The following is a 14,403-nucleotide window of genomic DNA, read 5'->3' on the forward strand; positions in this document are numbered from 1 at the left end:
AAATTAATTAATGTATATATTGTTGTCAGGTCTTCCAATGATCATTGTCGCATTTACTCTGGCAATTAACTACACCAACAATTACATCAGAATTGAACAAACGTAAGTATTTCTGCGTTTTATTCACCGAATCTTCTCAGGTCTTCACAACTAATATTTAGGTTATGGATCAAATGTAATCAAACTAAAACAACGACTTTTATTCCTGGAAGCTACCCTGCTCCACTAACATTCTTAATGATTTTTTTCTTTCACAGAAACATGTATCTCATTTATCCCCCCCCCCACTCAATTCATAAGACTAAAAAATACAACACCCTGTAAATATCAACACCCATGACTAGCAGAGAAATTTGAATAGTAGAAATATTTATGTGTCTAACCCGATAAAGTACAGTGGTGTCCCCCAATTTGATAACAGGAAGTTGAAATAATTTATTTCGTTTTTTTTATGTAATGAAGTTGTGTACTCGAGTCCATGTGTCCCAGTTAATAGCGCCGCCTGAGAGAGTCTTTCAATTCTTTTAAAAGTCAGGTTTTATATCATAACAGCCTATTTAAATAGGGAGCTGCTATTGATTGTGATATGTCCAGATACAGGTTGTTTGTCTTGTTGGTACATTTTGAAGTCATTTGTCCAGATACCATTTGAAGGTGATGGAATATTTTTCTTCGTTCTTTCCTTTTGGGTCAATAATGAAAAAAACATAATTGTTTTACAACGTGGCCATGTGTTGTAAACTTCAATAGTGTGGAATCCGTATGGCACCGGGTTTCAGTCCTGGATGGACTGTAAACTTGATACTGCAGTCGTTTGAGTAATGCTAGTGATATATTCTCCACATTGTGCGACTGATATATACACTCACGCTGGCGTTGGAGAGAAAGAGAAAAAGTTTCAATGTTTTTAAGACGGTCCAGAGAGAGACAAGACCTATCATACCACTTACTTTTGTATTTATATCAATTACTCCCTGGAGTGCCTCAATTTGCATGTTTCCTTGTGTGTGTGGCGAGGGAGACTACTGTTATTATCTCATGTATTATCAACTGGTTCTACGGCAAAGAAAAATACAAATTCACCCACTTCAGCACTACAGAATTCTAAGTCGTTTCGGAAACAAATCTCACCTTATAAAGGGAGCATATTTTGGGAACCAAGATTTACGACCTTCAGGGACCAAGAGATAAGTATAATAATATATGGAGACTGCAATTTTTATTTTCCTCATTCTTCAATCATATCTTCCAGATTTCAACAATTGGTCAATCGTTATGGAAAAATCCCATAAAATCTTATAATTATTAATCTCCATGATAGCCTCTGACTCGTTCACACCATTTTCCTGTTACATCTCAATGCAGTCTTTCAGCAACTCAGTCATAACAGCGCTTATACACTTTTTATGCAAGCTTACTGCATTTACTAAAAATAGTTAACACGTCTTTTCTTTCCTCATCTGGATGTTCTGTAGTTACTCTCTGAATCTTATCGGTTTTTATCTTTAACAAATTAGTTCTAATGGCTTTTCTGAGCAGCTAAAATTGATAATTCAATGTTTTTGCTTCGGGTTTTCATCAGTCAGTACAATCGGCAATTTTTGTTTTTTATAAGATTCTCCGTTTTATTGTATGAATTTGCCATGTAATTCTTTGTTTTCAGCTCTTAGTCTTATGTTTCCTTTTGTTTTTGAATTCTCGTAATGTTTCTGTACCTTTCTGATAAAGTTTTCCTATCTAGTTCGGTCTTGTGCTGTAGGATGTAGTTTATTGTAACTACTCTTCATTGAAATACAATGAAAATCAGTAGCAATGTCACAGAGAATGAAACACAAAAACAGGCAGTAAATGATGGAAGCAATACCCATAACAGGACAATGCTAAAATAAATACACAGATAACTGACACTTAAATAACACCTAATGGTGGAATATAAATCTGATTATCAAACTTTCGCTTTTAACCTGCTCACATAAAAGAAGACAGCAATACACCTCAACGTAGCTTCATTCTGAAAATGAAATGCTGAAGAGCCAAACATTTTTGTTGAAACACTTGAGAAATTTACTGTTCCAAACAAAATACAAAGAACTCAAGAAAATGTAAACAGTTCTTGAGAAAACTATAATATTTCTATTACATGTTTAAAAGTAACTATTCTTCTCTTCTTTCCTCTTATATGCATGCATCTACGAATACATGTATGTATATATTGTGTATGTATGTATTTATTTATGTATGCACTCGTAAGGATAGGGAGGTGTTTTTTGCGTATTTGAATATTGAAATATTGGATAGAATATCTGATTTAGCAATGTACATAACACACTGCAAGTGCGTTGAAGGCTTTTCATTTCATTTTGGATCAAAATCACTTCGCATTACTCCCTCTCTGACCCTTCAATTCGATGACATTTGATAATTGTTTTGTTTTTTCTTAATCTATCCTCTATTTCTTTTTAGATGCTGGTTATCAGCGGTACCGTTCTATACTGCTCTTGTGGCTCCCATGGGGATCATTCTCATCTTCAACGTTTTTATCTTCTCCATTGATTTCTGGTACTTAATGATGTTACAAACTAACACGACATTGAAACTCGAAACAAAACGAACACGTATTTTGGGCATCGTTGGCGTGTTTGTCCTGTTCAGTGCGGCGTGGATCTTAGCATTCTTCAGTTTTGGTGAAACAGATGAAGTGTTTACCTTCCTCTTTGCCATATTCAATTTGCTTCAAGGAATGTTTGTCTTCTTTTACTACTGTATATACACGAAAAATACCAGAGATGTCATTTTTTCATGTATACATAAAAGAAAGGAGGAGAATACCAGGGAAAATGATACGTCCAATAAAAGTAAGTACAATTTGCCCTTTCCATTTCCTACGACCGCCAAAACCGGGAGCAATGTTATCAAAAAGGGTTTAAGAACAAATATCACTTCTAACAGCACAATGACTATTGACAGCATCAGTCTTAGGATTCACATCATCATAAATACCAACTCCACCATTGCTGCCATCAACATCATCATCAGTACACACACACACACATACACACGCATACAGCGGGGGGAAATAAATATTCGCACATGTCAAAATTCTTTATTTAATTTATGATGAACATAAATGGGATATACCAATACTATATTTGCATACACATGCATAAACTAAGAATATGCAAAAGAAACTAATAAATTATAGTAACTAAGGAATTTATATTCATTATAAATATTTAGGGGCGAAAAAGTATTCGTACAGACCATAAATAACTGATAATTCTGATTTAATACTTCGTAGCATAACCATTATTCAGTTTCACTTCAACCAATCTCTTCTTGTTGTTCTTAAGCAATGACTCGCATGTTTCTTTAGGATTTTTTCCCATTCTTCTTGACAAATTTTCTTAAAATCTCCAATGTGCGTTGGGGCTCTTGAATGAATTTTAATCTTTAAATAACGCCACAAATTTTCAATGCGGTTCAAGTCAGGTGACTGGCTTGGCCATTCTAATAATGTTATATTGTGATCGACAATCCATTTTTTTTGGTAGACTTCGCCGTGTGCTTAGGGTCGTTACCCTGTTGTAAAACCCATCTTTCACAAAGCTGTAGCTTTTCTACAGAGTCCCATAAATTATTGTTCAAAATATTTTGGTACATCTCTGCATTCATTCTACCATCTATCAAATGTAAATTGCCAGTACTATTTGCAGAGAAACACCCCCACACCATGATGTTGCCACCTCCAAACTTTACGGTAGGAATTATGTTTTTCCTCCAAACATGGTTACGCGAATTTCGTCCAAACAATTCAATTTTCGACACGTCTGTCCATAGAACATTTTCCCAGAATGTATCAGATTTATCTTTATGTTCATAAACAAATTTTAAACGGGCATCTCTATGCCTTTTAGTCAAGAGCGGAGTTTTTCTTGGAGAGCTTGACTTCAGTTCATTCCTATCAATTTCATTGCTGATTGTTCGTAGTGTAACACTAGTTCCTGAAGCTGACAAATCTTCTTACAACTTCTTTCTGGTGATCATTGCGTTTATTTCGATTCTCCATTTCATTTTTTTTAAGACCTAGGGGAACTCTTGCGTGGTGCACCGGATCTTATTCTGTTTTCCACAGTTCCCGATTCTTTATATCATTAAATAAATGAAAATATGGTAGTAAATGGAATACAAAGGAGCTCTGGTATTTTTCTGTAATTTTTACCTGTTTTCCATTGTTCAATAATTAAGTTTTTTAATGACTTTGTGAGTTCTTTACTTTTCACCATTGTTACGATACTACTTTATGTTGTCTCCGTGCTGAATGAAAAAGCTAGTGTTTTGACACTTAAAAATGACAACTGATAAGATTATTGGAACAAACGAGAAAGTTCTAGTAAAAAAAATTATTTTAACAATATTTTGTGGCATAGAAAATCATAAATGTATTCTGAACGAATACTTTTTTCACCCCTAAATATTTATAATTGCATATAAATTCATTAGTTATTATGATTTATTAGGTTTCTTTTTGCATATTGTTAGTTTATGCATGTGTATGCAAATACAGTATTGGTATATACCGTTTATGTTCATTATAAATTAAATAAATTGAGAATTTTGACATGTACAAGTATTTATTTCCCCCACTACATATATATATATGTGTGTGTGTGTGTGTAAATATAATATGTGATAATTATTCGGTAGCCATGATAAAACGCCGAGTTTCGAATATCGGGGTGTAAAGTCGGGGAGTAAAGTTAGGGGAGTAAAAATGTTCATAGTAATCGCGTAAATGCGCACGTCCATACATACACATGCGCGCACCCATACCCACGCACATGCGCCTATATGTATATACTCATCCATCCTCACTTGAAACACATGCATGCTCACCTACACATTTGCTAAAAAATATATACACACTCGCATACACACTCGCATACACACTCGCATACACACTCGCATACACACTCGCATACACACACACACGCGCGCGCAAAAGAGGGTTTCTACACCCATCTATGTTCGCACATGCACAACAAAAAACAGGGCCAAAGGCAAAAATACGGAAAAAAGTGTAAAAAATATAAGCAATAACAATGAAACACGACTATATATGCACATACTCGCATGCACACACCCGCACGTCTATAGACGCACATACACGCACACGCCTATATACGCACACACACACGCGCACAAAAAGTTTCATACACACGTCTATATACGCATATGCACAAGGAAAAATAGGTCTAAAGGCAAAATACAGAAAAATGTGTAAAGATAAGCAATAAGAGTAAAACACGTCTATATACGTACATTCTCGCATGCACGCACACACACATGTCTATATACGCACATACCTGCACACACGCACACATCCACACGCGCGCACAAAATATGCCATATGCACATCTATATACGCGCAGGAAAATGCACGGTTGAAGGCAGAATACAGACAAAATATGTGTAAAAGATATATGAGTAATTAAACAAACAAACAATATCGCTATAAATATGTAAAAAATATATAAACACATATATAAGAAATATAACTAAAATGTATAGAGAGATAAAAATCTTGTACGTGGAGGGACCAAAAACGTAACAAATATTTTGCCATATGTGGACATGTCTGAAGAGTTCAGTTCTTGAATTTAGACATGTGGCGGGGTCTAAAATGCTTTTCTAGGTGAGCCATCGTTCCATATCACAAAGACCGCACTTTCCACTGCCGTTGGTGTAGGGCTTCGATCTAGGGCTTCATTGGCTAAGATCTTCCAATGGATGTTGTAACTTACACCTTTATCTTTTAAGGACCATATACGAAACCTCGAAGTCAAACAGGTACACGCACACAGACAGAGCACACACGCACACATACACACATGCCTATAATAAGCGAAAATGGATAGTCGTTTGTTCAATTCATGCATTTTTAAATAGCATGGAAATTGATTTCCACACAGCGTAAATGATGCGAAATTATGTCATTTCCATTACAGAATATACGTTATTACCAGCCATAACGTCAGGCATCATGACCTGTCAATAGATAGATTTGTCTGCAAAGCCTTCAATTCCATGACATATCAGGAGGAAGTTACCTAAACCAAAGAAGCTGTGAGAGGTGGTGTTAATTTAAAACACAGCCAATCAGCTAGTGTCTTCACAAAAGCGACAGTTTACTCAATGATAAGTCCTTCTCAAGCAGGAGATAGATTAATAGCTATAGGACAATATATCATTCTAGTTGGCATATCAGTGATAATGCTCCGGCTAAATGTTTCAGTATCACAATGAATCTGTAAAGGAGAATACTATCCATAAAATTAGAAACCAAGAAGCAAGAACGATTGAAAAAACATTTTAAAACATCAAAAAAGTTAAAAGAATAAGATTAGAAACAGAAATAAAATAACATCAAAGTGTGATGATGATGATGATGATGATGCTGATGATGATGATGATGATGATGATGATGAGGAGGAGGAGGAGGAGGAAGACGCTGGCCGAGAAATTCCAATAGACCCAGAGACATCACCAAAATGGTTCACAGAAGTAAAATAAATCTATCCTAAGTCTCAGATTCAGTGGAACTGCAAACCCACAAAGCTACAGGCGAATAACTTGTCTCTCTCCTTGCAATTTTCAAGGCTTTAACTGCAATAATATCGCAGAAAAAGGACAAACATCTATAAGATAACAATTTGTTTCCAGAAGAGCAGAACGGGTGCTGCAAGTACACCTATGGTTGCAAAAATCTGTTATTAACCAATACAGCCGTAACGGAAGGCAGCCAAAAGGAAAAAAAAAGACGAGTCTAAGCATGGCTTGGATTGATTATTGAAAGGCTTTTGATAATATTCCCCATACACGGATCCTGAAAACACTAGTCATGAACAAGGTAGCACCAATAATAATAGAATATGTAAAAAAATACCATAAATAAAGGTAAACAATCTTGCAGCCCCAGACAAAAGAGGGCCTCAAAATACTAATGACACCCTCATTAGAAGATGTTCCACGGAGATACGCTCTCTTCACTCCTTTCTGCTTGGCACTGACATATTTAATTGACATGCTAAAGAGAACTGGTTGTAGATACAATCAACCATCTCTTGTATATGGATGATCGAAAACTGAATGCTGTAAATGACAAGCAACTGGAAACATTACTACAGACAGTGCATGGTGTTATCAAAGAAATAAACATGAAATTAGGTTTAGAAAAGTTTTCCAAAATCAACCTTGAAAACGGGAAAACTAGTTAAGAGTAAACGTTTCGTACAAGATAAAGCAAAAGAAATAAGAGAATTAGACCAAAGACAGATGTACAAATAATTAGGCATCAATGAACAAGATGGAGTTCAACACACACAGGTGAAAGAAAAGGTAAGAAATGAATATTACGAACGAATTAGATTAACACTTAAAACAAAGATCAATGCGAAAAACAAGATAATGGGTATAAACAATTTAGACACCCACAATATTCTTAACTGGGCTCTAAATTAATTAACACAACTACACAGGAAATCAAGAAAAATTATAGAATTTTAGATGCACCACTCAAAATCTGACATAGAAAGGTTATATATACAATGACGTGAAAGTGGTAGAAGCCTTATACAAATAAAAAAAAACTATTACAAAATAATCACCGTAAGATTACGGAAACACCTAATTCAGAAGCAATGATAACTGCCGCAAATATCCACAAACCTTGAGCAAACAAAACTGTTTTCTGTCTTTAGCAAAGTGAGAAATACAAAAAAACAAGTCACAGTACGTGATAAATATAAAGACAAAGAGGAAACAACAAAAGCTATAAAATAACTGAAATCCAGTGTAAAACTGGAACAACAAAGTATGACAGAACGATGACAAGAAACGTATTTACATGGCAAATATTGGGTGGGATAAGCTAAACAGAAAAGAAATAGACAGTAAAATCCCAACAATGTCTGAGAAGCTCAGGACTCAACGCAGAAAGTAAAGGATTTTTAATTGCATCACAAGATCATATCCTCCCCAACAGAAATCGCCAGAAATATATAATGAAGAAAGATAGAAGTATTTGCCTAATCTTTTGTGGAGAAGAAACAATAAATCATATTCTCTCTGGCAGCCCAGTCCACGCTAAGAGGTTATATAACCACAAACATGAGAGAAATGGGACCTATATATACTGGAAGTTATGCCAATACTATGGAATTATATCAGAGTTAAGACGGTATAGGTGCACCCCATAAAATACAAAAGATATGGAAGTAGAGGTGACCTGTGCGTGGTGCCTAAAACAGAAACAATATTTATAATAATTAGACATCATTAAAAACTATTCAGACAAATACATAACCAAAATGACAAGACTTACAAATATACAAAACATACAGAAAGGTAGCGCTACCACGCACATCCTTCGTAAAGCACTTTCAATACGGTGAAAATATGGGGACAACAATAAACCACAGCTCATACCCAAGGCACACAGAGCTGCGCTCGGTAGTAGAGTGGAAGCGCTTGAGAAAAATACAACTACCGAATAATAATAATAATACCGCAAGAGAAAATTTAATATTTGTAGATAATAGGCATCAACTGTATACACATTGAAATACATTGGTATGCGGAGAATCACGCGTCATCACACTTATACGGACATACAGGCATATATATATATATATATATATTATATATATATATATATATATATATATTATTTCTTTACTACCCACAAGGGGCTAAACACAGAGGGGGACGAACAAGGACAGAGAAACAGATTAAGTCGATTATATCGACCCCAGTGCGTAACTGGTACTTATTTAATCGACCCCGAAAGGATGAAAGGCAAAGTCGACCTCGGCGGAATTTGAACTCAGGACGTAGCGATATATATATATATATATATATATACAAAATAAGAAAATGGAGGAATAGATTTCTTTCAATTATCAACTGCTAGATAATACCAATTCATAAGATTTATTAACTAATTATTTAGGAACATCCAGATCAAACAGAATAATACAGAATAAAACAGTACACATCAATAAGTAAGAAAATACCATAAGAACAATACATATAAATATAAAATGGATCTTACAGCTGTTTCAGCCTGTAGATAAGAGTATCTCATTATGGTCATATTAGTCAGATGTATTGAGGTAATATACAGTTATAAATGAGTTATATATATATATCTCAAGGCCTCGTCAGAGATTATAAAGTACAATTATAAAGGTAGAAAATGAAGATATAAAGTACAAATATGAATATTAAAGGAGGTACACATATACAAGTATTTATATATATATATATATATTATATATATATATATATATATATATATATATATATATATATATATATATATATATGTCAGTGTCCCTCATCATCGCTGCCAAGTCCTGCCTCTCTCGCATACCAGTGTCTCTCATATGGCAACAAAGTATGTCAACCCTGGTCTCCCTCTTATGGCGTGTCTATGTAGAGGATCCCTCAGGAAAGCCGAGTGCAATATCAACTCTGTATGACGGTGAACATATCCAGCTAACCTCTGCCTTATTTTCAAGGTAACTTTTGGGAGGCTGTCGTATATCTCTGTGTTCTTCATCCTCAGAGTGTACTGATTAATGTTCTCAGCCATCCTCAGCATTCTCCTGTGGCACCCATCCACCATCTGAGTGAGAATTTCGGTCAGTGTCCAAGTCTTAGACCCGTACAACAGCACAAACTCCACAGATCTTTAGGTCTTTACGAAGGTTCGACTTCAATATTGGAAAGGTTGCAAGACGCAACGAAAATTTCAGAAAAATAAAGAAGGAGATGAGTAAAGATTTTTACGGGTGAGTGTGTTAAATTATAAGGCACTAAAAGAGAATGACTCTCCCAAGGCACAATAAAATATGCTTCAACACGCGAACCAAATCCGAATCTAAATAAATTAGATTGTGGCACTAGAATAGACAGTGAAATTGACTCGTAATGAAACCTGTTTCGATTTACAGACCATAAATAACTTAAGATGCCATAACAGAGGCGGAGTGTTTAGAAAAATAATCGCCAAGTAGCAAAACAGACCAGTGAAAACAATCTTTGCACAATGTACTGAAACAAGCGTTCTTAGTCGCTTAAAAACTGTTATACATACAAACATTATATATATATATATATATATAATATATATATATATATATATATATATATTATATATATACATACATATATACCGAGTGAGAGATGGGAGGGAGAGAGAAATGGAGAGAGCTGGATAGGCAGATAGAATCATATTAAATATACATACAGTCATGCACATCGTAATCAGAATAAAACAACACAGTTCACCATTTAATATAAAGTTGTTCAGTTGTTCTGGAACATATACTCCAGAACATTCTGAATTCAATATGGGCAGCATGTGCAACATCAGTACCACACAAGCACAAAAAACCACCCAATAGTGCAATTTGGGAGACTGCAGCAGTCCGACTTGCCAGGAAAGAACGCCGTAACGCTGAACAGGAATACAAATTGCACAAATCAGAGAGCAACAGGAAAAAACAAAATAGGTCAGCCAACCACCTCAAGCAGGTGACAAAAAAGACAGTGCTTGAATTTGAACAACGCATTGCAGCTAACCCTGACAGCAAAGTGTTCTGGAAGTATGTGCACTCAAAGCAGAGACCCCACTCTCCAGTTGGTCCCCTTCGCAATCCCCACACAGGACCGATTACTGGCAATCCCGAAGAATGTGCAGAAATCATTGCTAGATGCTATGCCGGCATCTTTACTGTTGAAGACCGAAATGTTTCATCTTCATCACCACTGACACCGGACTCTATATCTATTATGCAATTTACACCAGCAATACTGCAACGCCACCTTAAGAATAAACGCAATTATGCCTCTCCTGGTCTCGATGGTGTTACATACCTACTTCTCAAACGCGGTGGGTACTTTCTTCTAAGCCAACTTTCTCTATTCTTCCAATTCTGTCTTGACAATGGTGTTACTCCAGAACAGGGGAAAACTGCCAGTGTCATCCCTCTGTTCAAAAAAGCGACCGCACATCGCCTGCCAACTATCGCCCCGTCAGTCTTACTGACTGCATCGCCAAACTGATGGAATCCTGTATCAGAGAAACCCTCTGGAACTTCTGGAAGTCTCACAGCCTCATCCAGCCGTCACAATTCGGATTTATTCCTAACTCCAGCTGCTGTAATCAACTCAGCGAGTTTCTTGAGGACGTTACCCAAATCACTGATCGCGGATACTGGGTGGATGTTGTTTACCTGGACTTTGCTAAGACTTTTAACTCTGTGCCACACAAAAGACTTATGGTGAAGCTTTCTGCGTTGGGTGTAAGAGACGAACTCTATAACTGGTTGAAGTCCTTTATTTTCGGCCGAAAAGAGGTTGTCACAGTTCTAGGACAGCACTCTTCGCGCTATGAGATGACATCTGGTGTACCACAGGGATCTGTTCTTGGCCCCCTTTTATTTGTTGCATATGTTAATGACATAGATGCCAACTTAAAGAATGCCACAGTGCTGAAATATGCAGATGACATCAAGCTGTACCTCGAAATAAAGAGGTCAAATCCTGTACACTATAGATCTCTATTGCAAGCAGACCTGGACACAATGCAGCAGTGGATCATGGACTGGCAATTCAAATCTGCGGCTTTATATAGCTATGGTAAGACCTCACCTGGAATTTGCATCACCGGTCTGGAACCCCTATCTTGCCCAGGATATCAATCGTCTGGAAGCTGTTCCACGACGTGCAACCAAAAGAATACCCTCCATCAGGCATTTGCCATATCCTGAACGCCTTACTTCCCTGGGCATGGACACATTGAAACTCCGACGTCTGGCAGCTGACTTGGCAGACACCCATAAAATTATCAACCATCGTAGAAACAATAACTCTGAGCACCTTTTCAAACTCCACCCATCTAACACCCGTGGACATATTTACAAAGTCAGAAAACAGCACAGCTCCCATGACTTCAGGAAACGTTTTTTCACGCTGAGAGTTGCTGAAGCTTGGAACAAACTGCCGGCATCAGTTGTTAGTTGTCGGAGCACTGCATCCTTCAAAACTTCCATGCTTTCTGAGATTCGCCAACACTACACCTGATTTTCTCCCCTCCATACACACACAAGCATGTATCTGACTCATACATTGTTCGCTTTCCAGACATTTGTACATTACTGCATGTACTTTATATGCACTTTCTGACAAGTTGTGGTGCACCTAAGCACTGTATACAATAATTTCATTATTATTATTATTATTATTATTATATTCATAAACAAGTATTTTTATGTTTTACAATGGAGTCCTGATAATTAAATCTTCATTGATAGTTTTTGTGATCACCTTTTTTTAATATGTATCGTGTTATTCCTCCATACTTTTGTAGTAACTCTTTTAATATGAGAGAAAACATCATCTACGATATAATTAAGCATGTTATCTATAATAGAAACAAATTTTATTTTATAAAACAAATTTTATTTTATATCAAAATGCTTCCGGCCTAGTTATGTTTAATAGAAATAACTTATTTACCTAAGGTTTAAAATAATCTCCTTCGAAATAGTCGCCTTGCGTAGGAATTCACCGGTCCCAGCATTGTCCCTGCCGCTTTTAGAATCTGGCATGGAAGTCTTTTTCTGTGAGTCGAGGACATTCTGCGATTCACTCTTGATCTTGACAACGGTGTTAAAACGGTTGTATTTTTACCCTGGTGAAGAAGTAGAAGTTAACAGGTGCCTAATTTAGCGAACACGGCAGGTGTGGAAGCGATAGCATTTTGTTTCTGGCGAGAAACTTACGAATGAGGAGGACTCAGTGACAGAGTGCATTGTTGCCATGAAGAATCCAATTCTTCGTGCTACACAGACCCTGTCGCTTTCGCAAGATCTTCTCAAACACTGATGAATTTTCTTCAAATATTAGGATGCGACGTTAATGACAGATTTTCCAGCACGCTCCTCGTTTTCCAATGACGTTCTTCCACTTATGAAACGCCCGCACCACTCGAAACATTTTGTAGGACTCATTATCTCTTCACATAAGTTTGCCGAAGCATGCTTAATGTGTTCGTTGCAGACTTCCCAAGTTAAACCCCTAATTTTACGTTAGCTCTTCATTATTCCAGCTTCCTGTCCATGACTAAAGTCGTAGACTACAGCAGACACGCGATCACAAAAGAAGACAAATTTCACAACTTGTGAAGTAAACACAGCGATATCACTCGGCACACAACCTCGTGAAGGTTACTGCTAGCTCTCATGGCCACGCTACCGTGTGCTTCAATATGTTGGCGCGCAACAGAACTAGTCCGGGAACATTTTGATATCACTTCGTATGGTCACAATTGCAGCTATATATCAAATATAAGAGATTATTGTTTTTAAACATTGATATTTTATGTAAGTTTTCTCATTGTTTCCAGGTTCAACTACCCGTGAAAGAACAGACGTTTTAATAGCAGAAACGATCACATAACTAAAAATATGAAAAACAAATGGCTTTGAAAACCTCATTTTCCTCTATACATATTTCTATACAAAAGAACTTTATTTTTATCTATCAATACAACACTATGAAACTGAGAGACTGTATAAAGCACAATGTGATTTAAACACGGTTTAGTACCCTTTCCTTTATGTTTAACACGCAAAATCTAAAATCATATGGTTTGATTTGTAATTCTATAGATGTTTTCTAGCTGCCAATTTCACTTTTAATTTTCAGTATAATCTTCAGTTTTTCTTAATGAAGTAGTAAATGTGTTTTGTTTGTACAATCTATTTTTCTTTTAGTTGAAGCATCGCAATATTGCAATCTTAGTTCAAATCGTGTCTGAGTAAGGGAGAGGGAGAGAGAGAGAGAGACATTGATTATTTGATCAGTTACTAATTACTCCTCTAAAAATGTGCATTATGGTTATTAGCTGATTAGATTTATAATCCGTTATCTAATTATTATTATTATTATTATCAGGTCTCTCACTTGTCATTGTCTTACTTAATCTGATAATAAACATTTCACAAACCACTGCGTTTACAACCAGAGAAATGTATGTATTTCTGCCTCTTAACTTGTATTCTCTTTAAACATTAACACAAACATTTGTATTCGCATCCCGGACTGACTACATTGAATCAATCAGGAGTTTGGTACCAAATAATTTCAAAAACTTACATAACATCTAATTACCATTGATGATTCGTTGAGAGAAATAAACAAAAGTTTATAATAAATTGCTTATGTTTACACATCCTGTTGCTTATAATTATATCCGTACAAGTGTGGGTTAGAATTTCTCCATATAACATGATAGGGCAATAATTGAAAATTCAACCACCTTTACCTTATTTTCGT

General features: G+C 36.0%; 1 protein-coding gene across 2 annotated transcripts in view; it reads left to right on the plus strand.

The window, feature by feature from the left end:
• LOC115229550 (adhesion G-protein coupled receptor G2-like) overlaps positions 1–14,131 on the plus strand; it is a 35,421-nt gene extending 21,290 nt beyond the window's left edge. The window contains exons 8-10 of one of the 2 annotated variants that reach the window (XM_036499242.1): positions 30–102; positions 2,464–2,855; positions 13,472–14,131. In XM_036499242.1, coding sequence (XP_036355135.1) covers positions 30–102; positions 2,464–2,855; positions 13,472–13,524 — 518 coding nt within the window. In that variant the 3' untranslated portion in view covers positions 13,525–14,131. Of the gene's footprint in view, positions 1–29; positions 103–2,463; positions 2,856–13,471 lie in introns of those variants that run through there. The other variant, XM_036499243.1, reaches the window with a different exon arrangement.
• Positions 14,132–14,403: the final 272 nt, after the last annotated feature.

Source organism: Octopus sinensis, unplaced genomic scaffold, assembly GCF_006345805.1.
Source record: "Octopus sinensis unplaced genomic scaffold, ASM634580v1 Contig13017, whole genome shotgun sequence".
Lineage (NCBI taxonomy): Eukaryota > Metazoa > Mollusca > Cephalopoda > Octopoda > Octopodidae > Octopus > Octopus sinensis.